The following is a 24815-nucleotide window of genomic DNA, read 5'->3' as shown; positions in this document are numbered from 1 at the left end:
AACGGAAGCAGTAAGTATGGAATTAATGCACACCTGCTAATATTTACCAGACAATGCAGGGCGCCGCAGGCTGATGCATTTCCATTTCTGACATTTCTTGTTATTGAAAAGAAGCGAAAGGAGAAAACCCAACAAACACAAAGGGAGAAGGGGTGTTAGCCATTCAATTGAGTTTACTTAGATATAAGGGGAGCTGGTACTGTATCAGTAGAACTCGATACCAGTACACAAGAATTACAACTGCACCTCCTGAGAATTATCTTTACACTGATTTGTATCCAACTAGCAACATTGCCACTCCCGCAATGCAGTGACGAGTGAAATGCCGATTCGCCCTTTTGGATCCTTGAATATCAATACTTCCATCCCGGCATTGGGTTTATACCTTACCCCGGAACCGGAGCAGCCTATACGACCCCTCTGCCCGCCACGAGAGAAAAAGCATCGCTGTCTATTGTCCTCTACAGACCTAACTCGCTCTATTAATCTTTCTGGGCAATTGTCGTGCGGAAAATCTCCCTCTGCAATTCCACCACGGGTTTCGCCATGACCCAAAACATTGAGCCCAAACACTCCGTAAGAGACCAAGATGATGAGATCGACGACGACGATTTGTTGAAGGCCTTGGAGAACGAAGATGACTCTGACTATCGGGCCCGACGTATCGAACAACTCAACGCCGAGCTTGCATCCGCCCAAAACAACCGGTCAATGGCCCCTGGCCCTGGCCAGACGACAATCATCCAAGATAGCCTATACCCAACTCTTGAAAATGACCAGATATTGCTCAACTTCACAACGGATACGCATCGATGTGTGATCCATTTTGCACACCCTGATTTCGCGCGCTGTGGCACCATGGATGAACATATGCGGGCTTTAGCAACACGGCATTACGATGTGCGATTTGCCCGTGTCGATGTTAGGGATACTCCGTTCGTGGTGGAAAAGCTGAAGATACGCGTTCTCCCTTGTGTGATCGGGTTTAAAGATGGAATTGCTGCTGAGCGTGTAGTTGGCTTTGAAGGCCTTGCTTTGGGCGGGCGTGATGGGACCGACAGCTTCAGCACGGCAACTCTTGAAAAGAGGCTGTTATGGAAAGGTGTTCTAGTACAGGCAAAGATTAGCGATGATAATGATGATTCCAGTATATCTGATGCAGTTGACGAAGTCGAGAACGACGGCAAACGACGAACTCATGGAAAAGGGGCCATCCGCAGCGGGGGAGCACGGTATAGCAGGGACGACGACGACGACGACGATTGGGATTGAAAAGGGGTATTTACTGCCTTCTAACCCTTATATTCACGAGATCTTATGCCACAATATGCGCGGAGCTTCTAGCCTAGAGCATAAGGCCCAGGATTCGTTTGTTGAGACATATAGCTTGGTTGTGGCTGCTCACTGGGTGCACATTTTACAAATGGCTGTCCTGAAATTGAAACGAGGTGCTGTGGGTTTCACGTTCTCCCAACCCTTGACCATTTAGACAGCTTTCCACTAAGCATTGGAAGCCGCATTTCGAGTGGAACAGATATAATGATCACTGTAGTCGCATAAGTATGAGCTTGCTTGCTTGCAAGTATGGAAATGAACAGATCCCATAGCATTTTCATTTGCTGTGGCTGATACCAGAGAGGACTAAACTTGTTGTGTACTAAAGCTTTGAAAACCTGGCCAAGCCTCGAACGATTACCCTACTATCAATGCAAAGTACAATATATCGTATCACCCGTACCTATATCATTGAAAAGTATGGCGCAAAAAGAAAAAAGAAAGAAAGAAAGAAAACTTATACTGAATGAATATCGAGCTAAAGTTACAAGTAGTACGAGTGGAACAAACCGCGAGAGACCATCCCAAGCGAAGAAAAGACTTAAGACGCTTCTATAACGTAGAAGAATGTCACAACCACAGAATATTAGAGTTAGGATTTATACAAGGCTGTCAGCATGGTCTCCACAAAAAATTCATCAGTTCGACATTGGCGTTTGGAAGTTTAAACAAGACGATAAAGGAGAACATATTACTTATCCGAGCGATAAAGCAAGGTGTTCATAATGGGGATAAATGGAAGCATGAAAAATAGGCTAATGAAAAATATCGAATCAGGCTTAGATAGCCACGTTTTTCATTTCGCCCAAGGTCTCCGCGTCCAAGGCAGTGCCAGGAGATCCATGGGTCGGCTCCTGCTTCTGCATCTTCTCAGTCTCCGGCTGTTTTTGCTCAGCACCTTTGTCAACAACATCTTCGGCCTCTTTACCCACATATGTCGACACTTCCATCAGATCTTCGCTTTGTGCTTTCTTTGTATCATCACTTTTCAAGACGTCCTCTGATATGTCGCTATCCGCATTTGTGTGTACAGGACTTGGGGCTTCTTCTGTGACGCGAGCAAGAGGGCTGGATATACCAAACTGCGTCTTGGGACTTTGAGTAGATCCGCGATTGGGAAAGCGGTGAGGGGATCTCCCACGTTCTTCACTGGGGGTTGGGCTCCCATAAGGGGATTCCTTTCCGGACTTACTACCGGTATTCAGTCCAAGACCATTAGGGCCCTTGCGACGTGGTGGCCTCCGACCATACTTCTGATCTGTACGCCAGCGTAGAATTTCCATATAGGGAGGCTCAACATTTTGAGCCTTGAATTCCAATAGTTTGAGTTCATTCGTCTCTTCATCCACAGAAACCTTGCCGCTGCAGAGGTCATCAGCCATAACTGCGAGGAAAGAGGCCCAAGACCGAGCGATAACGTATTTGCAGTCATAATCCCGACCGAATATAATGACTTGGCCCCACTTGCCAGCAGGTCCCGGTGCAAGATCGATTGCGATACAATTTCCACCCCAGTCACGAGCCATAGGAATCCAAGCAGGATGGGCATACGCTTTCTGAACGGCACCGGAGGGCTGAGAGTCTTGTCGCTCGAGAAGATCCTGTCTCCACAACGGATTTGACCCTGTGGTAGGAGCTGGAGGGGCAACCGAAGAAGAGCCTGCTGCAGCTTTGGGAGAAGTGTTGATAATGCCGGATGAGCTGAGGAATTCATCATTGACAGTTCGCCAGTTCTTCCATTCCTGGACTATCTCTTCGCAGTCCAGAAGCATACACCCAAAAACCACACCAGTGGGCAAGCCTGGACGCTCTTGTCCGTCATGAGCCATCAAAGATTCCCGAACCTCCAACGGTAGGCTACAGTCCAAGTCATGCTCCAACTCATTGATATCGTTCTGAGTACAACCTTCGCAGAGATTGTCGTAAAGCTCCTCGTAGTTGTTCTCTAGCCATCGCTCGATCTTTCTCCATGAATGAGCGACTGGGGGGGGTGGCGGTGCGCCATCATGGAAACTTTGCATTTGGATCTCTGCCGCCCCATCTACTCCGGGGTCGGTCGAGCGTCGCTTCTGGGAGGAGAGCGATCGCATTCCGGGCGAGTAAGGACGAGTAGGGGAGCCAATTCCAGTAGGGGAGCCGGCCCAGCCGTTAGATGTCGTTGCGCCTTTGGACTGCTCATCCTCGTAGGTTTCCGTTAGGTCAGGTCGCGACTCAATGGCGCTTGTTGCAATCGATGTAAGAGGCTCATGGCGACTCTGACTGAGAGGAACATGTCTACCCGTTCGATAAGGAGAGTCGTGGGATGCATGCCGATCATAAGAAGTCATTGTATGCCAAAAGGAACGCCATGCCGAAGTAATTCTGTTGCCGAGTCAGAGGCGGGCATTCACTCTGGACCCGGGGGGGGGGGGGGCGAGTCTCCCTGAGGGAGAGTCGAAGATACTCACGGATTCGCCATGATGAAAACTTTAGCAAAATGAGGGCAGACTGATCTCAAACAAGAATCTACTCCTCCCGAGTTTTTATGAGTGCCAAACACTGGTCATTGGGTAATTGTGGAGCTCGTGGTCAGGAGTGTAAGGGAAGGGACGGGAACAGGAGGAAAGGGTGACAATGTTGAATGTTTCCAGCAGAGGGTACGAGGGCCGAAAGTAGGAGTAGATAACCAGGCGGAAGGATAGTGAGGGAAGTTCGTAATGGCGTATGGGGTGCTGGTTCAAAGGCCAGAGAAAGAAAGTGGTTTTAGAGAAAAAGAGAAGAAGGGCAAAAAAAAAAAAAAAGAGGGAGAGAGAGGGAGGGACGGAGGGAGGGAGATTCTATCCAAGGGAGAGATGGGATTGTGATAATGGGCAATGACCAGTCTCAACTATCCTGAAGACAGACTATTGATAGTAATATTTCTTGTTTCACGTCTGGGCTGTTTCTGTTTCTGCTTCTGTATCTTATACTTATTCGTCCTTCTTCTCTTGTTCCTCTTTTCCCTGATCCTCTTGATTAGCGTGTTGGTGGGTTGGCGCGACGATGGCATCCACGATTCGTTCCTCGACCCCTGGAAGGCGACCGGAACCAGGGATGGAGCGTTTCCAGCCATAACATACGGTAGTACGGTAATTTATAGAATCGAAACAATTAATATCCGAACTATGTACATACATACATACATGTACATACGTACAGTACATCATTATACCTCTGTACCTATACCGAAGTACACATGTATTGTTAATATACAGTGTACTGTACTAAATTCTGTATAACAATCCATCCAGTACATGGACTTCTATATTCTTTTTGTTAACTGGAACTATCCCAATTTGCCCAGTCATAACAGGACAAATCCAATCCATTGGGCTATACATAAGCTAAGAACGAAATACCCACTCTCAAGTCATGCTGTGACTAGTCGGGTTATTGTCCCAGTGGCCTTGTGAGATCTGGAATCACTTTCTTATTTTCATTGAGTTTATCGAATTGCCCTTTCTATCATACTTATGCTCACTCCCTGATATACATTCTCTTCTCTCTCTCTCTCTCTGTGTGTGTGTGTTAGATTTTGTGGGTTTATTGATTATGAAAATTAGGTAAGTAAAGTGTTCTATCAGTAGCGCATTATACAAATATATAATAATAGTGTATACTTTCTCCCATAAGTTTCAATAGCTCCATTCGCGATTGCTCACGGAATTCAGGGAGTACTAAGTATATCCCACACCAAGAGAGACTTGCAGATTCATGCTACTATATAGAGTACTCTGTAGATCGATTCATTACCCAAATATAGACATCTTGAGTTGCTAGGCCTGTGTCACCTATTTTTATGTATGGTGCGTACCTTCAGTATAAGTATAGTACCTACCCTGTACAGTGGTATAATCATACGGTATCGTCCCATCCACAGGAACCGCCGCGAGTTACAAAATTCGACAGCTCGAAAGCTAACAGTGGATCTACATACAGTGCATTGGTGATCTAGTATTAGGTGTACCTGAAGCGGTGGCGTTCTAGTTGAATACCAATTGGCAATCCCTTTACAATGCCGGATGAGTAAAGGAATACTTACCCCAGTGAATTGACTGTGGCAACAGTTTCGCCTGCAGTATCATTTAAGGTGCGGAAACGTAGCCAGGGCGCTTTGTCGCCGCAGGCTACCACTTCGACTCAAGAATAAAGAAGTATATTGTGGGAAAAACCTGAGTGACTGTCTAAACTAACCTCCACGAAGGCAATGGAATTCTTAGTTTTGAGGTCGTAATTTGCTGTACCGGGTGGGGACGACCAGTGGTGCCTACTCCGTCCACGGTAGTCTCCGGCGCTACTCTGCATAGTTTGACCCGTTTTGCAGTCGACCTTGTAATCGAGTTCTGGATTGTCACCTGTCCCTCTTCTGTAATCTGATAATCTCTACCTGGTACATCTCTGAACACACATAATTGCTGGTGGTATAAGTGTGTAAGATCATCTCCAAGCCCACCCTGCAAGTGGGTTTGCAGTGACTACACTTGATGATGTTCCCACCCATCTTGTAATGTTCGAGGTTAGCATAAAGCGTGTCATTTGATGATCTAAAAAGCAAGATGAACCGGTATTTCGGATAGTTTTGCGGTAAGGAATGCATAGGTAGTTAGAACGAGAGTAGAGGCGTCATATAGACATGGTGTGTGAGGTATTGAACGTAAGATAAGGGGAAAGGAAAACCAAATATGGACGAAGAAAGTTTAGGCTATGAGAAAGTCATCCCTTGACTAGACATTGTAAATGTGATATGAGACAGGCGTGGCATCAGATAAAAAAGGATAAAAAAAAAGCTATCAGGGAGAAATAAAAAAAAAAAAAAGTGATTAAAATTGGCACCGACAGCTAAATGAGTGACATCAGAGGTGCCTGATCAGTCGTCCAAACAATATCCCAAAGCAACACACCCCGAGAAAGAGCACTGATAAAGGCAACCGGACTCCGCGTTCGATGCAAATGAAGGGTATAAAGACGTCCCGCTGAAGGACCAATAAACCCATCAATTTATCAATTACAACAATGACCACGACTAGCGTGAACCGCGGAAAAAACACCGAGAATCTTGGCCATAGACGATGAGAGACTGCCACCGAAAACATTAGACGAGACGAAAGAACCCTAAGGCTCATGACAAGATGTCATTCAGCATGGAAATGAAACTTGAAAAATGGAGCATCGATTGTCATGCACAAATGTAATGCAGAATGCAAGAAAGCGTAAACGAGGAAAGAAAAAGAAGGGATATGACATTACGCATATGAACTCTGAATACCGCTGGACGGCAGGCCTGGGTTCACATCAAGCTTCAGAATTCTCCGCAGATCGTCTTCCATTTTTTTCGTGTCCAGAGCTTTGGTGGACGTGTTTGAGACTTGCGACGTAGGTGACTGGTAAACTGGCGGATAATTTGGACTCTGAATAGGATTGATGGCGAATTTAGTCTGAGTGTACACTGGAGAAGAAGATGTTACTCCTGAGACGTTTCCCATGTTCCCTGGGATTGATGAAAGAGCTCCTTTCTTGGAGGTCGAGGTTTGACCTTGTGAGGGCTGAGAGTTGATAGTGTATGAATTGGAAAATGACGATTGCCATCCGTTCCCGACCGTTGATTGATTCTGCCCGGGCATCACGTTGCTATAAAGAGCTGCTGACGGGCCAGAGGCTGTCCTGAGTGCAGTCGCAACATGAGGCACATTGCCAATGGGGGTAGGCTGCTCGTTGACACCGTTGGTTTGACTAGAGGATGATTTTGACACATACGAGGGCCTCTGGGGACGTGGGTTGAGTAACAAATCCTTCAAGGCCTCGGTTTTGGCTCTTCGCTGCTCCTCATCAAGTTCTACCACAGAGTGAGAGGGAGGACTGGCAGATCGCAATGCATTCATGCGATCTTTGTAGGATGCAGCAAATGAGGGTCCTATCTGCGACTTATGAGGCGCCGGATAGTCTACCCCCAATGGCAATGTCTCTTCTGTAGAGCCATTGGGCTTGCGTTGCGGCAGGGACTTGGAGTCCGTGTGTGGGGAGCGAATCCTGGTGCTTGCCTCGGGACTACACTGGGGCTGAGAGTTCCTAGCTTCAACTGCAGCTTTAAAAAGGAAATCCAAGGGTGTTGGCTGCGGTTCTTCAGTTTGGAACTGTGGGCGTGGCCTCAGCTTTGAGGGCGTGGCCTCATATTCCGGCCCAACTTCGTATTTATCGCCATCTGCTTCTATTGCCGGGGCAAGATCGGGATCCGGTATTGACTTCGAGAAAAAGCTCGGGATTGGAAGGGAAGAGGGAGCTGGGGAGGCATGGAACGTCGGACCGGCATAGTGAGGGCTATCTTTTAGCTGAGGCGTGGTGATATTGTTAGAATATGAAGATGTGCGGTGGTGGCCGGTCCTTTGCGCCGGCGAAACCTTAGATAGATCTCGTGGCTTCTTGTTAGATCGGGCACCTTTCTTCTTAGATAGATTGGCAGAGGAATCAGTAGCTGTTCCTCCTGGGCTCATGTTCCTCGGAGGCGACGAGGGAGGAGTCGTTAGCAGAGTAGCCCTTTGTGTAGTCGGTGTCGCATTTCGTTTTGGGTTACGCCGGTTGTTCCGAGGGCCTTTTGGTGTTGGAGTTGGCGACAGATTCGACATTGTGACTGGTTGGCTTAAAGATAGGTAGTCAGAGTAGCTTGCAAGAGGGAAAGGAAATGATGTATTCTCAAAAGGAAAAAGGGAAAAAAGGAGGAAGAAGAAAATGATAATAGTTGACAGCGCAAAATATATAGGGTCGAATAGGCTGCAGTACTGCCCAGCAGTCTGTTCTGATCACGTTAACGCCGGTCGTGGATAAGGACAATAAGATCAGGCATGGAGCGCCGATAGCACTGTAAGAGCCTAATTTGTATTTAAATGATAACAAATCGGTTCAAGAGGCGCGAATGCATCTATTACTGGAATCAAATAATAAACAACGAAAGAAGGATGCCGGAACTCCTAGGCATGCTTGTTTCTGGACAGGCAAATAATAGAGAGAGTGGAATAAAAGCAGAGGGGCATTGTCCCAGGACGTTGATGTTGTGATGTGATGAGGTAGGTGAAAATGGACATTGGGAGGGCGGCTGGGGCATTGAAGGCGGGGATCGGTTATGACTAATGGCTAGGCGGCGAGGTAGTGCAACGCCTCAACCTCGCTCTGCCCAACTAAGGTGCAAACAAAACAAAGTCTCGAAGGAGGACTTCAAAGTACCAACTTACTTTCACTCATCTGGTATTTTCTTTTCTCAAACAATATATAAGGTGCGTATCAAGGCTTAAAGAAGAAAATTTATGTCACTTAGCCTTCGAAATCATTCAACTTACATACGTCAGCTAGCCGTCTTCATCGCAGCATCTGCTTATCAGTCATTTCTCTACTACGTAATCAGCATACATCCGTGCCCTCCAGGCATTCCTGCCCTGAGCTGTTAGGCACTTACAACAGTTCTATTACAACAGACGGGCCAAGGAAGCTAGGACAATCAGTCGGATATTTAAAATGGCGGATGTGGAGATGAAAGAAGCTTCTGCTGGTACTTCAGCCAAGGGAAAGGGAGCATCTAAGGCTTCCGAAGGTGCAAGTGATGGCAAAAAGAAGTTCGAAGTCAAGAAATGGAATGCGGTGGCCCTATGGGCGTGGGATATCGTTGTCGATAATTGTGCCATTTGCCGTAATCATATCATGGACTTGTGTATGACCCTGCTCTTCGCTACAGCAGAAGTTAAAAACTAAACTAAGTGTTTTTAGGTATCGAGTGTCAAGCAAACCAAGGCTCATCTACGACTGAAGAGTGTACAGTTGCCTGGGGGATTTGCAACGTGCGTCCAGATATCCCAAGCTTCTTGACAAACTTAATATTGACCTAACTGTGTTCTTTTCTAGCACGCGTTTCATTTCCACTGCATATCCCGTTGGCTGAAAACTCGCCAGGTCTGTCCCTTGGATAACCGAGACTGGGAATTTCAGAAGTATGGTCGGTAAACGCAGTTCTATAGAGGATCTTCTGATTGCTGAAGCTGCCACCTACGTGGTGCCATAAATTTTTATACGCAACAAATGGTCTGGATTGGCGTTCGGGTTTGTTTTTCACACCTTTCCGGTGATTACTATGATGATAAATGCGGCTTCTTGGTTGTGTAGAGATAAATAGTCCGGCTCAATACCTTCCGAGTCGATCTCTCCTGTATCTTGCTTGTACTTCATGCCACTTTAGTTCCATCTACCATGATCCGTGCGCCACCGACAATCCCCGCTGACGAAACAAGCCATTTCTCAGGGTTCATATTGTACATAGGCCAAGGAGGGATGACAACCAGTCCAGTTACCAGTGTACCTGCCAAGCCGACCCAGAGTGTGAGATGTATGTCCCGGTAGATATATCCAGCGAAGAAAGCAACAACCTTGACACGACGAGCGTAAGCGAATGATACCAATTATCAATGCAAACTATATTTGGCGAAAGAATGATCAGAAATTGACTAGCACTGTACCGCAGATATAATTAATAGAGCCGTAGACAATATTTCAGCTATGCGCTGGCCGTGAAAGTCCTATCCATGTAACGTTGCCTGGTTATCATCTATTACGAATGGATTGGTGGTAGTGACAAACATACTATCTGGCCTTCGAAGATGTCCTGAACAGATGCAAGAACATCATCCATGGCGAAAGAGTGTCTGGGAATTGTTTTGGATGTCTTGCTTTCTTTCTTTCTTTCTTTCTTTCTTTTGTCCCCTGGAGAAAAGGATACAGGTAAAAATAGAAAAGGGCAAACACCAAGACAAATAATAACTATGGATGTTGAAGATGACCGTTGGAATCCCTTGGTAAAGAGCTGCTACTGAGTAGGCGGAGATTAACCAATTCGGCCTTTACCGCCTTGGCCAAGGTGTCAAACTGGCATCACCAATTTGGTGCGTTTCAATGACGCGGGCAGTATGTTTTAGTGAGAGGAACCAGCAAACGAAGGCGAAAACCACTAAAAGTAAAGGGTAAGGCTGTAATAAAAAAAAAAAAAAAAAAAAAAAAAAAAAAAAAAAAAAAAAAAAAAAAAAAAAAAAAAAAAAAAAAAAAAAAAAAAAAAAAAAAAAAAATTCAAGGCAAAAAAAATGGCGTAGCCTAAACTTCACTTTATACTTCTCTAAGAGCCCTACCTATAAGTAAATTTTGTTTAAGAAATAAGAAAATATGTATGCTGATTTCGCCCACCCCTTACCAACACGGCAAAGGAAAGAACCACTCTGAAGATATCCCACTTTATAACGTAGCCATGGTTAAAGTAACGGATTATTTATTCATCACCGCTATTTATCCCTATGTAGGTAGCATATATGATGGAAGGTAGGCAATGATGTTAATAATGGACTGTAGCCCCATCCTGGGCAGGTTCAAGGAGCTTCCATTGGCAGGTTATATTATTGGAAGCGAAGTTAGCAATGATGCGTTCTGCGATCTCAGTGAACCTATCAGTAGCCAAAGCTAAGATTGTTGGCCCTGCTCCCGATAGGCATATCCCAAGCAGACCTGGTTGCGTGCTCGGGTTCATGGATTTGAGTATTTCTGTTAGACCTGGGATAAGGGTCTTCCGATACGGCTGATGAACCTTGTCTTGCATGGCTAGATAGATCATGTCTGGATCGGGAGGAGACGTGCCCAATGCTGCAGGGAGTAAGGCAGCGCGCTGCAAGTTGAAGACCTATGGGGGATACGTTAGTTCTTAGGAGCTTATCTATCGTCCGACCAAATGGGAAGAAAGAGCTTACAACATCGGCTCTTGAATAGGCAGTGGGTAGGACACCTCGTGCGTTGGCGGTTGGCACCACAAAATCTGGGATGATTGCAATGGCCTTGATCTCCTTGGCCCACGGAAACTTCCTATAGTGGCCGATACCAAGTGGAGGCTCCGGAGGCCGTATGCCAGTATCGATACCCCCGGCCGGGGCGGGTAAAACTTCACTCAGTGGAATCTCTATGCGGGCTATATCCTCAGGCTTGAGTTCGTTCAAGTAAGTTCCGACGAAGCCTCCAAAGAGAGAAGCAGCGACATTGTCCGGGTGCCGCTCTGTTGAGGAGTAATTCAATCAGTCGAGGAGTTAACGGCAATAAGACGATCCATTTTTCGTATGGAGGAGTCGGCTTGCAAGACAGTCACAAGGGACCATCTACTCAGCTAAAGGCCAAACTTACCGATCATCAAGCAATAATCTAGTAGCCGTTCCTTGCTCAATCCAAGGCGGCCTACTTCGTTGCCCAACATCACACCGGCCACCACTGCGGTACCAGACGAACCGAGACCCCGACCCAGAGGAATAGGATTTACAATATGGACATGGGTCTCCGCGGGAAACGCTCTCTGATCATGGCATCGAAGTACATACAGAGCTACACGGGTGATCAAGTTCACCTCTGGATCCAGGCTGATCTCTTCCGTGCTGTTGCTTTGATCATCATATGTGACGATACAATTCAGAGGATGTTGTGAGGCTTTCGCGGAATCAATAGTGACATGGAGTTCAAGGTGGAGCGACAATGCCAGGCCGATCACATCAAACCCAGGACCAATATTGGCAGATGAACAGGGCGTTTTGATAACAAATGAGGAAGAAGCCATGGTAGGAGAAAGATAGGTGTGAAGGATCTCTCTCTCTCTCTCTCTCTGTGTGTGTGTTTGTGTGTGTGTGTGTGTGTGTGTGTGTGTCTTACTCTCCCACTCACTTATTTCTGTTCTGTGCTGTTCTTTTCTTTCTCTTTTTCCTTTCCTCCACTTGGCTGGACGAAGGGTTTTTGCACACTCAATTCAATCAACCGTAAAAGATTTATTTAACAAAATGAAGAGATGGGCTAATATGTCATATCAACCCGATTCGAAGCACTGTTCTTTTCTGAGTATTTAGATGGGTATGTAATTGGAATGATATCTGCCACTGGTGGGGAGTATGACTCTTTCAGTCGCTTTCTTGGCATTGCTCAAGGAAAAAAAATATTTATTCGCCGATTTCGGGACAATAGAAGGAGGGGCCTCCGTAAGGCTCGGAGCTGTCGATTAGTACACCCGTTGGGCATAGAGCTAAGCTATACAACTATACCCCTTCGGACTAGATCTAGATTATATATCCTGACCAACACAGTAGATTCCAATCAGAGCTGACCGATATTCAATACTCAACGATCTATCCCATGAGCTGCATGTCATGCAGGACAGCGGTACACCAATCGAATGATATCTACACTCATTTCAAACCCTAAACAAATAATCTTCAAGACGCACACGCTGGAAATGCTCATTTCAATATCGAAACTTCAGCACAGGGTATGGGTGCTGCCTAAAGATGGAGCTGGTATTAATCAAAATCCCTTGTACACAATACAATATATTACAATAATCGACGATATAAGTCCCATTAGATAACAGTCTCTGAATTTTCCAATTACATTTGATACTAGTTGACGACACTATCTTCACTGAAGAGTACGAAATGATAGTTACCTTGGATTGGACCATCACTTCAAACTTAGTACATCGTAGATAATCCAGGCGGAAGGTGGCCGATGCGGCCTAGTCAGAGACGGTAGTACATCTTCGTAGTCCGGTGGCTCTGGACTTTTACCCCCAAGCGGAAATTTCTACCCGCGCCCCTCTTCTTTTTCGGTTTTTTTTCTTTTTCTTTTTCTTTTTTTTTTTTCTCTCCCTCTCTTTACGCTTCAGTTTTCTTTTTAAAGACGGCAAGTTCCCTTTCCGCTGTCGTCTCTGAGACAACTCATCTCGACTCACCTCTGTAGGTGACCAACTACTGGTTTTCATCCTCTTTCCCCCTTTCACCTCTCTTTTCTTGTTTCTTCTCCATTGTCCGCGTGATCTGTCATCCATCGCCTGACACATTGTTGTTGGGCCTCCCGTCGGTATCCGTGTATATCTTTTTGTGGGAACAACATATCATTTGCGACATCAGAGTTTGGTCTCCATCTTAGAGTTGGTGAGGATCCCCGCCACTCATCTCTGAACACATCAGCCCATCTGCACCAAATTCCAGAACATCGGATCTTAAAACATTCCTGGTTCCCTACATTTGGATCTCTTTCTTTGGAACCCTTGTGTGTTTTTATCTTATTATTTTTTTTTCTCATTGTTGGTGTATAGACTCCTCCTTCAAGACCTGCAATCATCCTGGAGTCTCTGGTGTTGTCGAATTCATTGATAGGAAGTCTTGCGGTGAATTGAAGGACTCTTGCTAAGAGTATACCCCGTCAACTCACCACTTCCCTGCAACTCTGGAGCGGCAGCGCTCCTCTTCGCACCACTCAGTCAAGTTGGCGGGCATTCACTACCATCAGTCCTCTTTCCTCCACCCTCTTCTGGGCCCCAAGTTCAGGGTCTTCTGCGGGGGCGACACCAGACCCCCATAACCGGTCTCTTCCAGCGAGTTTGAAGCTGGCACACGGACGCGCGTCGGTAATGCCAGGCCCTTGCGAGGGGTCTGGCTGATGGATGGAGGAGCAATCGCCCCTGGGACTTGTACATCTGCCTGCGCCTTATTGGAAGGCATTGATAATAGTTGAGGCATTTAGCGCGAAAACGCCTTTGTTGTCTCCGCAGATTGCCTCGCTTTGAATTGGTAAGCCTGGTGTATATTCTGGTTGACGGCCAGCGTCACAAGAAATGTCCGAATCACCCAAGTCGGAAAAGTATATGTTTTTAAGCAGGTTTAGTACGCCAGTGCGTGAACTGGATGACCATCGGTTTCAATTGGATCCACCCCGTATCGAAGCTACCCCCGATATGACGCTTAGTCGGCAGAATACTACACCGCAGAATTTGAATATGGAGACGCCACAGCGTTCAGATCTGCTCCAAGTCCAGGATGTTCTTCGAGAAGCGGGGCCATTTTCCCGGGACTTTGAGCAAGCAATAGCGGACGATGATCAGGACGTCAATGGTCTGGGACGACGCTTCTCCCTTGATCCAACCGGCAATATCCGCCAGGCTCGCACATTCAGCCGTACGCATCAGGATATTGCAAACATATCGAGGGATTCGTCAATTTCTGCTCGATCAACTTCTCCGCCCAATTCGGTCGAAGCCTTTGCAGACCCACGGCGCCGGGAGCGTGCCAACACTCTGGAGAGCCATGCAGCGCCAGACTTGGAAGCTATCCTACAGCGTACGGTCTCTGGCGGCACACATCCTCGCCGCCCAACTTTCAGTAATGCAAGTGCCATTAGACCTCAACCCGGCGATATCCAATTAGATTCGCCCGAGGATCCATGCATCCCCCCATTTGAACAACTGGGCAGAATTCCGGTGATTGACTATGAAGAATTGGAAGAGTTTGTGGCTCTTAATCAGAAGACAAAGCCCGTTACAATGCGGCGCAAGCACAGCCTTAGCTCTCAGAGCAAGAAGTCTCGTGTTTTCTATGATCTTCGCCCAAATGCTCAGAATTCCGAACTCCATGATGCGAAGCGCTCATCGGATGACTTTACCAGACTTGAATTAAAAGACAGCGAGAAAGTCTTCGCGGATACTGTCAACGAAAAAGAAATAGTCGAGAATCTCAAGAATGAGAATGAGCCGACCCGGTTCGGCTTCTTCTCGTCCGAGTCACAGAGTACCGTACATGCTGCAGAACTGGGCGACTTGGTCCTCCCTGGGGACACCTTTCGAGACCTCTTCCAACTTGGCCCGGAAGGAGGTGTTTGGTGGCTCGATGTTTTGAATCCCACTGAAGCCGAAGTTGGTGCTCTTTCGAGAGCCTTTTCAATTCACCCACTGACGACAGAAGATATATTAACCCAGGAGGCTCGAGAGAAAGTTGAGCTATTCAAGCAATACTATTTTGTGTGCTTCCGGACGTTTTATCAGATGGATAAGACAAGCGAGCGCTTCATGGAGCCCGTTAACTTCTACATGATTGTCTTCCGCGATGGTGTGTTATCGTTCTCTTTCACCGAGAATCCCCATGCTTCGAATGTCCGGAGAAGAATCGGAAAGCTCCGTGACTATGTGTCACTTAGTAGTGACTGGATTTGCTATGCCATGATGTAAGCACACCCTTGATCTGCCTTTCCTTCCTATTAAGCCCATGCATATTACCTTATGGCCATCTAGCTACCTGTATGTGAAATCCTAATGTATGGCGCAGTGACGATATTGTGGATAGTTTTGGCCCTGTAATCCGCGAAATTGAGGTCGAGTCCGAGGCGATTGAAGATCTCGTCTTCATCGCACGCATGGATGATTTCGAGTCATTCTTGCCACGAATTGGTGGCTTGCGCAAAAAGGTCATGAGCTTGATGCGTCTTTTGGGTGGCAAGGCGGATGTTATTCGAGGTTTCTCTAAACGCTGCAACGAGCAGTATTCAGTGACGCCGCGTGGTGACATTGGCCTTTACCTAGGCGATATCCAGGATCACGTAGTGACCATGATGTCTAACTTGGCCCATTTCGAGAAGATGCTCAGCAGGTCACACACCAACTATCTTGCGCAGCTGAACGTGACAAACCTGGTGTTGGGAAACCACGTCAACAAGATCCTCAGCAAGGTGACCCTCATTGCCACTATGTTAGTTCCCATGAACCTTATTTGTGGTCTTTTCGGCATGAACGTCACGGTCCCTGGTCAGGGCCAGGAAGGCCTTGCGTGGTTCTTTGGCATCGTCGGTGTTATCGCGGCGGTAGTCATTATCAGCGGCATTGCTGCTCGCTGCTATAAACTTGTATAAGGTTAAAGTTTGGCTTTGCCTATTCAGAAACCTATGGGCTGTCAAAAAGAGTATTCGCACGCGTATATAGACTTCTGAATTCATTACATACCCATGACAAATTCTTGGGAAATATTATAAAAATGTCCGTAGCTTTTCGGGAACCCCGAAGGTGGCTGCTGTGGCTGGTTGGCTGATGTGGCGCAGGCCAGCTACTCGGAGGCCGCAGGCAGAAGAAGGCCTCCATACATACTGAAAGCCAGAATGAGTCCAACGCTGTCAAGCGCAAGTACTCTGTAGATAAAGTCTAGCTTCCGAATGAGCTTGGATTTGTTCGTGGATGACATTTTCCCCTGCCACCTTGCCTAATTTTCGCTTACGACTCGGCAAACCTCGGGTGTGAGAGGAAGTCGTCGTCTCGTCGTTATTAAGCCTTCCTTGACTCTTTCTCTTCGTCCTTTTATATTACCCGACCCGGAGCCGAATATCTACTGAACTGTCCATGCGACCTAAGCCCGCACCTTGGTTGTGCTGTTTTGCTCCACGCATCAGCGCAATTATTTATTACTACATAGTCTCTCTGGCTCTTTGGACCACAGATTTAGGCTATGCCGCAGATCTCACTTCTCTGGCCCCTGAAATCCATAGTAACTTGACCATCAACGACGGTGACTCATATTTCCCATTCCCATTGGGGCCTTACAATGGTCTAGTGATTGAAGACGATGTGAACGACGCTGGAGATCTACGAGGTCTAGATATTGTCCGCAGGGCCCCTACTGGGGTCTCATCCCTAGGCAATAATCAATACCAAAAGGGCGAAGTTAAATTAGGTGAAACCCAGTGGTGGTACTTCTCAAAAAATTCTTTAAATGGCAAAAATACCAATAAGATATCCGAAGAACCAACTAGCGACAACTCGAAGCATTTGGAAACGGTCTTCATATCTCTAACGGCATGTTCGAAGCCTAGCTCCAATAAAGCCGATTCTGACAGTGCTCGGAACCTGCCGCATCTAGAGGTCTACGTCTCTACATCTGAATCGCTCCAAAAGCCTGGTCCTGGGCAAGAGAGGTCGAATCAAACTAAATACTTGGTCGAAGAGGGTTATATGGGCACCACCGTGGAAGCAGAAGGGGATGTTTATATCGGTGTTGTTGCACATAACAGCACTGAACATTCTGGGTCCTACAGCTATGAGCTTGCGGCATCAGTTGATGCTTTTTTCCACAGCCTCGCGGATGATCCGGCTTTCCTATACTTCGTGGATTCGGATATGCACAGTGCTCTCTTCACCACGGGCAATCTAACGGAGGCAGAACAGGACTCTCAGAGCTACAGCAACTGGATGGGCATGGCACCGTCGTACACAATGTTTGCGAATAACATTAACGATACAGCCATCTCAGGCTTACACCATTCCTCCTGTGCGCTCGATCGATTCGCTCAAATAGGCAAAGGTGATCGTAACATCAACGCAAGCATGACGAGCAGAGGCCCCGGCAATAAACCCAAGGAGCAGTTATATGTCACCGGGCTCAACCAAAGTTCGACATATGAAGGGATTTTAGCCCTGGATGGCAATTCTACTGGTTCTAGAAACGGTGTTATTGGCGGCGGTGGGAAAATATGGAAACCAATCACCTTCTCAACCAAAGCAGGTAATTAATCTCCTTTCGGCATATTCGGGTGTGTTCCGGTTAAGGTTACTGACAGAGAAAGATGGCAATTGTGCACTCCTCTACAACCTGTCATTTTGCAATGAAGTGGCATATGCGGTGCCTTCGAACCCGACGTTTACCTTGGACAGCCTCCGTTCAATCTACGATGATAATGCCGCTGCACTGTATAAGAACTTTTCTTACTCTTTGGAGCAGATCCAATGTAATGCTACAAATGAGACTCGATTTTCTTTGGCAGTGGGATGCGATGACTGTGCCCGAGCATACAAACAGTGGCTATGCGCCGTAACCATCCCTCGGTGCGAAGACTTTTCAAGCACTGGCACATTTCTCCAGGCCAGAAACGCTGGACAGAAATTCATCAACGGAACCTCGCTCAGTGATGACCACACACTGCGGTTGGATCCCTCGACGAATCGGTCCCGAAATTTGCTGATCGACAAAGAGATCCGGCCAGGACCGTACAAGGAGATTCTTCCCTGCGAGGACACCTGCTACGATCTCGTCAAGAGTTGTCCCGCTGCTCTGGACTTTCGCTGCCCGCAGGACAGATGGCTCTCTTCTACGTACGGCAAACGCGGTACCGACGATCTTGTCACCTGCAGTTGGGTAGGCGCAGCGTACTTCATGGGTGGCGGAGTTAAGATGATTCCTTTGCGGTCGGTTTTATTTGCACTTCCAACTGTTTGGCTTTTGTACTGGGCATTTGACGGGTAGCGAACTAGTGCTATGTATGTATAGTGTGGGTCATCATCAACCTTTCTCAATCGGAACTTCGTCATTTTGGTCAATTCTGTTGAGTCACTTGTTAGTGTCACGCCATATGTTCGTGTAACCAGATCCCTTGGCCAATATAATTCTTTCTGTTTACAGCTGTTTTCCTTCGGCGTGTCACACTGTCTATATTTAACTAGACATGGTATCTTCAGGCCAGGAAAGACAGCAGATAACTCGGACGATAACTTAGAAGCGTTTATAGATTGGCTACGACGAAAACAGCATTTTAGGGTAAGGGTACCTAAACATCATTAAGTAGAATATCATCTCACGACTTAAGCAGTATAGGAGCAGGAAACAACGCCGGGCCCACCATGGTATCTATTGAAGCGCCATTAATCAAAGATCATATGTAAGGGAATTCGTATCTATTTGGCTCTCCGTGGAGTCGGAGTCCACACATTCTTCAGATTCGATGAGGATGACTCTGTCGGCCGAGGAGTGTTCCCCATACGATGTAATAGTTTTTGTGCCGCTGGAGTCAACAACTTGCTTGGCCCACTCCCTCCCACTATTGCTCTGCCAGGCATGCGTAATCCAAAGTCTAGCCGGAGGCTACTGGCGAACCGCGGCGTCATGGCAACCGGGGATTTAGTCTCTTGCGCAACTTTCTCCGCTCTTTTCTTTCTCGCAACGCGGTCTACTACACGATGGTGGAGATCCTCGCGCCTTCTGTTCTCCCTGATTTTAAACGGATTCGGGGTTTTATCACTTGTCCCCAACAACCGAAGGTCCTCTAAAAAGCCCGCATGGCTGTCTTTCGACACGTTATTTGTTGGGTAATCTGGTTCATCTTCATCCACGAAGGCGTATCCATTCACTCGTGGCGTCTCACTCCCACTATAGCCCGCTTCTGAATCACTGGGGCGGGGGCGTCCGGCAATAGCGTCTTTAATAGCAGAAATTGATGGAGAGGGAGGAAGCGCGCCTCCATCTTGTGTAGATTTCAATCCCTCATCTGGTAATCGGGTATTCTGATACACCACTCGCTTGGGCCCCGCTCGTGAGGATGCTTCTGCTTTTTGCTGGAGTGTCTCAAGAGTGTCTTCAACAGACGAGGGCGTGAACATGAGAGAATTCTCCGATCTGGCCTTCCATGAGTCCGGTTTCGCGGGCCGAGAATCAAAGTCCTTCTTAGTGGCTAATTGCTTGTCTTGATAAGGGTTGAGACCCTGTTCCTCGACCCGTTTTGCTTCCCTTTGATGATGGGCAATCTGTCGCGCGGACGGGATCTTGTTGCCGCTCCAAATCCATGCATATTTTTCACGACGTTTCGTATTCTGCTTATCTAGCAGCTTGTTGAAGGATTCGTTATCTTCACTGGTATATTTCGCCTGGAACTCAAGCAGCCCGAGATTGGACAGATTGGAAGAATGGTTATCTTTTAAATGCTGGGCCGGTGATGAAGAGGCCATGGACATGACTGACATTGGCGTATCCCCACCCCAACCCGTAGGAGTATCCCCTACATGCCTTATTTCTGTACGGTTGGTTGTTATTACGGGATCCGACGGTTCAGAACGGTTCCGAGCTCTTTCTGGAGTCAACATCAGGTCGGTAAGTCTTCTCTTGGACGTGGCAATCCATTCTTCGTCCCTCGAGTCGAGTGCTTCGAGGTACTCTTGCTTCACTTGCATCTCCAGAAGCCCCGGGAAGTAATCTCGCGCAATGATGCCAGATAAGGTATTCGTATAGACGTCTTCATCGAGGACAGTAGTAGGTCGTTTGATGCGTTTCGGGGGGGGAGGGGGCATTAGACTGGTTTCGATATGGCGCTTAGCCAAAGCTTGCGACGAGGAAGACATTACGGCGAGGGTAAACGAGAGCCCAGAAAGAGCAACCCAAAGGAATATGATTTCGGTCAGCTGAAGAAACCTGTTAAGAGCACGATACTAGATGGGTGGATGGATGTGTACATGAACAATATAGAACAGAGAAAGAGCGGCAGAAATGAGGGAGAGGCGGTGAGCATTGATAAGCAAGTGACGACATTTTATGAATCAGCACTCTGGTCTCTAGGTAATCCTCAGGGTTCCTTTATCTGGCCAAGTAAATTTTTGGATATGACATATAGTATCCTATTGAACCAGGTACACGAATTTCTTCTTGAATATACAATATTTAGTCGATGACGCTTTCGCTTTTTCACTGTCCACCAAAATCCGGCCAGAAAACCCGCAGAGCAGCCCAGTAAACCATCCTCCTCTATATGTATACTTCTTATAACGAGACCAATCCGTATTTACCAAAAGATGAACTTTCCAAGCAACAAGGAAATGCAGAGAAAGCACAATGCCTGCAAATACCCAAATACAAAGTAAAGAACTTGCGAGCGAGTGCTATGCAACCAAAACCCATTCGCAGCCTTTTCCCAATTCTTCATACCAGAAAAACACCTTCCAGAGATTTTTGTTCCTGTGGAAAAAGTAGCCGCTCAGAATGCAAAACGAAAATCTTGAATAAATCGCAGATGAGAAAAGAATGAGTATAGAATGGCTAACAATTGCAGAAGGACATATTGAAAGGAATAACGACGAAGAAGGAAAAATTGCAGAAAGAACAAGTGAAAAGTCATCACGTCGTTGAAGAAGTCTATCGGTGATTTGTATGGAAGTGTGACGGAGAGCAAGGTGAAAGAAAAGAATATCATGTCCAGGTTACACTTCGGGACTAGGTAATGGTGCAACTACAGCACGTTAGCTGAAGTTGCGGAAGATGGAAAGAGCGAGTACGATGCTCTACCCTTTCGCCGATGCGTTCCTCTGATAGGGACTTCAGCCTTGGTCGCCTCTACTTCAGATATGGATCTTGCCCGATCATGAATAGCAGGGCCCGGATTTGGTATGATCCCAGCAGATTCAAGAATCATACTGCCATCAGCTCGAAAAGCAACCTGAGTCTCAATCTCTCTTGCTAGGCTTTTCGTTTGACGATGGTAAGAAGACGACTCTGGTTGTCCAGGCCCGGAGGGCAGAGAGTGATCACTTGAGGCGGTTTGGTCCGTCGTGGACAACTCCCGGCTATTTGCCAAGCTGTGCACAAGCTCTGGAACACTAGTGGTCGAGACGGAAGAGCGATGCTTGCGGACGATTGATGCCGCACGGGATAAGATTAGGCTCTCTTCAGAGTTGCATTTGCTGATCGGAGAGAAACTACTCCGGGGAGAGACAGGCTGTTCCATGGGTTGGATCACTCCCTGTGAGCAGAAGGAGAAGTGCCGATCTGATTCAGCATCACCTGCCAGGTACTCCTCATATAAGACATCATGGGTCAAGTGCTTTCCCAGGGTCGATGGAAACATTGAAGAGCTGACTGGTTGGTAATAATCGTTATTCCGCCGAGAGCCGCCTTCCTCAATTTCGTAACTTGTGGTGGACGGGGTTAAGGAAACCTGCGCGCTAGGAAACAAACGAGGCGGACTGGGCTCCAGATCCAATCCAGGAACTGTGGACGTACTCAAATGTGCAGCAGGGAGCAGGTGAATTTTGTTGGCCCCATTCACCGGATCGACCTGGGAACCCGCGATGGAAACGTCAACTGCGTCCTGTTGTGGTTCATCAAACGAATTACGAGCCCAGTCGAAGTTACAATTCGACTCTGCTGCATGCTCGTAGCAGTAGTCAATATCGGCATCCCAAGATTCATAGATGGTTTCATATGTTGCTCTTCGACGGATGGATGCTGTTCTCCTTACCGTTCCACCTAGTTTTTGGTCGTGTGGCGATGCCTCGGGCTGACGATATTGAGGGAGCGTAGGAGAGCCAAGAGCCTCAGAAACCTTCTTCGATAATTCTTCGCTCACGTATACAGTTAGATTAGACTTAGGCCTGACTCCAGAGGTGCTCTGCAGTTCAGTTGGAGGTGAGTTTAGCCGAGACTGGGCGCACGCCTTGGTTTTCTCTATACCAAACGCCCAAGTTTCCCTTGAATTGGTAGCCTCCTCTTCTTCTGGAAGGACATCAAGATCTGAGGATATGTTGGTGAATGACATGGACGAAGTTCTGAAATCAATCGTGTCTTTTTGAGCGTCGGGAACGATGGCCTGCCCAATGCTCGGTGGGAAGATGCTTTCAACATTCATATGGAGTAAGCGGCCTTCTTGGGCTTCGTCATCGCCGTTTGAGTAGACATGTTCCGGGTATGTTGATGGGGACGACAGACCCAATATCTCATCAATGGCACGAGGAGCTGGTTCAGATATTTCTGGAGATGCCGCCAACCCGGGCGGCGTAATTGCACCGGCTCTGGGATACGGCCGAGAAAAGTTCTCACAGACTCGTGACTCCCTTCTTAGCCTATCATCTTGCTGCTTGGGGCTCGTTGCTGATGACGATGTTCCTGGCGACCCAGGAGGGCTAATCGGAGTGGGAACATCTTGGTCCCTTGCAATACCTGTCACACAATTGGCGAGGTTCTCAGACGAGAAGTCACGGAAATGAAGATCTTCCGCGCGGATACCCTTAAGTCCTGTGATAGGTCTCTGAGAGGCACGGATGGCGGAGAATTCAGTGACTAGGTCATTTTCCCGGGCCCTGTCCATTGCCTGGAAATGCGATGGACTCGTATGAGTTAGGTGGTGAAAGTCAAAGGGATCCGAGATAAGGTTTTTCAATTGTTCATCTGCAACATATTAGTTATGAGCACCAGCTTGTGCCATTCGTGTAAAGGTGCGCTTACGAGCATCGCTCTGCCGCGACCTGTGGTGACGGCTGAAGAGGTCTGAGACCTCAAACCGGGATTTCTCACGCTCCATTTCATCCTCTTCATCCAGCGTGGCAACGATGTTGAATTTACTTCCCTGTCGACGGAGGATACGACTCCCACGCGAGAAAAGCGATTTGGTCATACTCTCCTGTCGCTCCGAGCGGACACCGGCCGAACTAGTCCGTTCATCTTGAGATGAGGGCAGGGAAGCAGCATCCATAGATGTCATGGAGGAGGCGGGGGAGCGGCGTGATGATGTGGTGGAAGTAGTTGTATTACTCCTGGAACGACCACTGAAGACCGACAGACGTTTTGGACTCTGGGTGTGGGCAGTTGATCGAGAGCGGATATGAACTGAATGATCAGGAACGTCATTGTTGGACACTCTGGTATTGGGTTGCTCTGAATCCGCCATGGTCCGGGGGGCAGAGTTGGAGGCATGCATAGTAGACTGTTACCGCAGTCCAATTGGCGAGGTCGATGGGGGTGTATATACAAGTCGATAGTCAAGCATGTAACTGCAATATGGCGGTCCTGGCTAGGACCATGGTAGAGGATGATGAGAGCGAATTGAACGATGAAATAGGTTAAGCTGGCTAAGGATCAGGAGCAAGAGGACATGACACCTCCAGGTGAAAGAGTTTCTGAAGTGTTTTAGATTTAGATTTAGATTTTAGGGGCAAGGCCACTCGGCGAGGCAAGACTGAATCATAAATTTGGGGGTAGGAAAATATGAAACGAAGCAACAATTGTCACAACAGAAGAGAAGACGCATGAGATAATAGGGAAGTGACTCTAGCGAGTAAAAGGATCGTGATCGTGAATACAGAGGGGAATAAAGGTACCTAGGAGAGAAGCTGAGTGAGGGACAGGAAAGGAAAGATGGTGGAGGTTAGAATCAATAGATAAAGAACAAAGCGGATCGATAAATGGTTAGTCAATGGATGTTCTGGGGGAGGAGAATGACAAGGACAAGAATAAGAGGAATTAAGGGAGGGAACTAACAATTATTAGTATAGTTCGACGGTTAGAAAGGATGGAGAAAAGTTATCCAAAACAAAAAGAAAAAAAAAATAAATAAATTTGGGACGGATGTTACTTTTGGTTTTCCCTTTTTTTTTCTCTGTATTTATTTTATGCTGGTGCTGCTCATACATTTTGGTGTAATTTTATTTTTACTTTAGCGCAGAGTCCACGTTCTGACAGTTCCAAAAGGCACAGACTAGTTAATTTTTCCCTTTTTTTTTGCCCCTTACAAAGCGGACAAGTTAATTCTGAAATGACACATAACGTTTTAAATATGCGAAAAAGCAAAGGAAAACAAAAGAAGGAAAATAGAAGGGGAATAGAACAGAAAGTAGAAAAGAAGTTACGGTACGATTACGCACCGAACTTTGGGGTACTAACAAAAAGTGTATTTTATATCTACGGACTTCTTTACCAAGGATCCCAGTAGTTGTTCTTCAATTTATGGACATCCCACGATAGAGGAAGAGAAAACCCCTAAAAAAGAAAATGAAGAAAAGCAAAAGGGACAAGGGAAAACACCGAGCTGCATGTCGTGGAGACGATCAAATCAGGAGACTCGGTTTTTTC

The 24815-nt window shown here is 47.0% G+C and overlaps 9 protein-coding genes across 9 annotated transcripts; 3 read left to right on the top strand and 6 right to left on the bottom strand.

The window, feature by feature from the left end:
- Positions 1–210: 210 nt before the first annotated feature.
- Positions 211–1687, top strand: BDV37DRAFT_259418 (thioredoxin domain-containing protein). The gene has a single exon (XM_032083137.1). The coding sequence runs from the start codon at positions 547–549 to the stop codon at positions 1270–1272; it is 726 nt and encodes a 241-aa protein (XP_031937123.1). The 5' UTR covers positions 211–546; the 3' UTR covers positions 1273–1687.
- A 414-nt stretch (positions 1688–2101) lies between these two features.
- On the bottom strand, positions 2102–4121 carry BDV37DRAFT_221052 (SMI1/KNR4 family protein). Its single transcript, XM_032080166.1, has 2 exons — positions 3783–4121; positions 2102–3696 (listed from the first exon to the last, which is right to left on the bottom strand). Exons 1-2 carry the CDS (start codon positions 3791–3793, stop codon positions 2115–2117), a joined length of 1593 nt encoding a protein of 530 aa, XP_031937122.1. The 5' UTR covers positions 3794–4121; the 3' UTR covers positions 2102–2114.
- A 2009-nt stretch (positions 4122–6130) lies between these two features.
- BDV37DRAFT_259414 (proline-rich nuclear receptor coactivator motif-containing protein) lies at positions 6131–8398 on the bottom strand. The gene has a single exon (XM_032083136.1). It carries the CDS (start codon positions 7971–7973, stop codon positions 6597–6599), a length of 1377 nt encoding a protein of 458 aa, XP_031937121.1. The 5' UTR covers positions 7974–8398; the 3' UTR covers positions 6131–6596.
- A 156-nt stretch (positions 8399–8554) lies between these two features.
- Positions 8555–9923, top strand: BDV37DRAFT_221020 (SCF ubiquitin ligase complex subunit HRT1). The gene is made up of 4 exons (XM_032080165.1): positions 8555–8618; positions 8691–9049; positions 9106–9176; positions 9241–9923. The coding sequence occupies exons 2-4, from the start codon at positions 8857–8859 to the stop codon at positions 9337–9339; spliced, it is 363 nt and encodes a 120-aa protein (XP_031937120.1). The 5' UTR covers positions 8555–8618; positions 8691–8856; the 3' UTR covers positions 9340–9923.
- Positions 9154–10340, bottom strand: BDV37DRAFT_259409 (signal peptidase complex subunit 1). The gene is made up of 3 exons (XM_032083135.1): positions 9974–10340; positions 9849–9908; positions 9154–9758 (listed from the first exon to the last, which is right to left on the bottom strand). Exons 1-3 carry the CDS (start codon positions 10019–10021, stop codon positions 9558–9560), a joined length of 309 nt encoding a protein of 102 aa, XP_031937119.1. The 5' UTR covers positions 10022–10340; the 3' UTR covers positions 9154–9557.
- A 136-nt stretch (positions 10341–10476) lies between these two features.
- Positions 10477–12027, bottom strand: BDV37DRAFT_259408 (homoserine kinase). The gene is made up of 3 exons (XM_032083134.1): positions 11545–12027; positions 11121–11419; positions 10477–11053 (listed from the first exon to the last, which is right to left on the bottom strand). The coding sequence occupies exons 1-3, from the start codon at positions 11966–11968 to the stop codon at positions 10712–10714; spliced, it is 1065 nt and encodes a 354-aa protein (XP_031937118.1). The 5' UTR covers positions 11969–12027; the 3' UTR covers positions 10477–10711.
- A 1987-nt stretch (positions 12028–14014) lies between these two features.
- Positions 14015–18455, top strand: BDV37DRAFT_274965 (magnesium transporter CorA family protein; the record flags this gene model as incomplete). Its single annotated transcript, XM_032085318.1, has 4 exons — positions 14015–15396; positions 15498–16015; positions 16656–17717; positions 17779–18455. 4 exons carry the CDS (start codon positions 14015–14017, stop codon positions 18453–18455), a joined length of 3639 nt encoding a protein of 1212 aa, XP_031937117.1.
- Positions 18456–18491: 36 nt separating this feature from the next.
- Positions 18492–20510, bottom strand: BDV37DRAFT_220901 (splicing factor ESS-2 family protein). Its single transcript, XM_032080164.1, has one exon. The coding sequence runs from the start codon at positions 20318–20320 to the stop codon at positions 18884–18886; it is 1437 nt and encodes a 478-aa protein (XP_031937116.1). The 5' UTR covers positions 20321–20510; the 3' UTR covers positions 18492–18883.
- Positions 20511–21201: 691 nt separating this feature from the next.
- On the bottom strand, positions 21202–23634 carry BDV37DRAFT_287226 (uncharacterized protein; the record flags this gene model as incomplete). Its single annotated transcript, XM_032088072.1, has 2 exons — positions 21202–23135; positions 23193–23634. 2 exons carry the CDS (start codon positions 23632–23634, stop codon positions 21202–21204), a joined length of 2376 nt encoding a protein of 791 aa, XP_031937115.1.
- Between the last annotated feature and the right edge of the window lie 1181 nt (positions 23635–24815).

Source organism: Aspergillus pseudonomiae (genome assembly GCF_009193645.1).
Source record: "Aspergillus pseudonomiae strain CBS 119388 unplaced genomic scaffold BDV37scaffold_89, whole genome shotgun sequence".
In the NCBI taxonomy this organism is placed as follows: domain Eukaryota; kingdom Fungi; phylum Ascomycota; class Eurotiomycetes; order Eurotiales; family Aspergillaceae; genus Aspergillus; species Aspergillus pseudonomiae.
The sequence above is the reverse complement of the archived record's forward strand: the minus strand, read 5'-3'. Positions and strand labels throughout refer to the sequence as shown.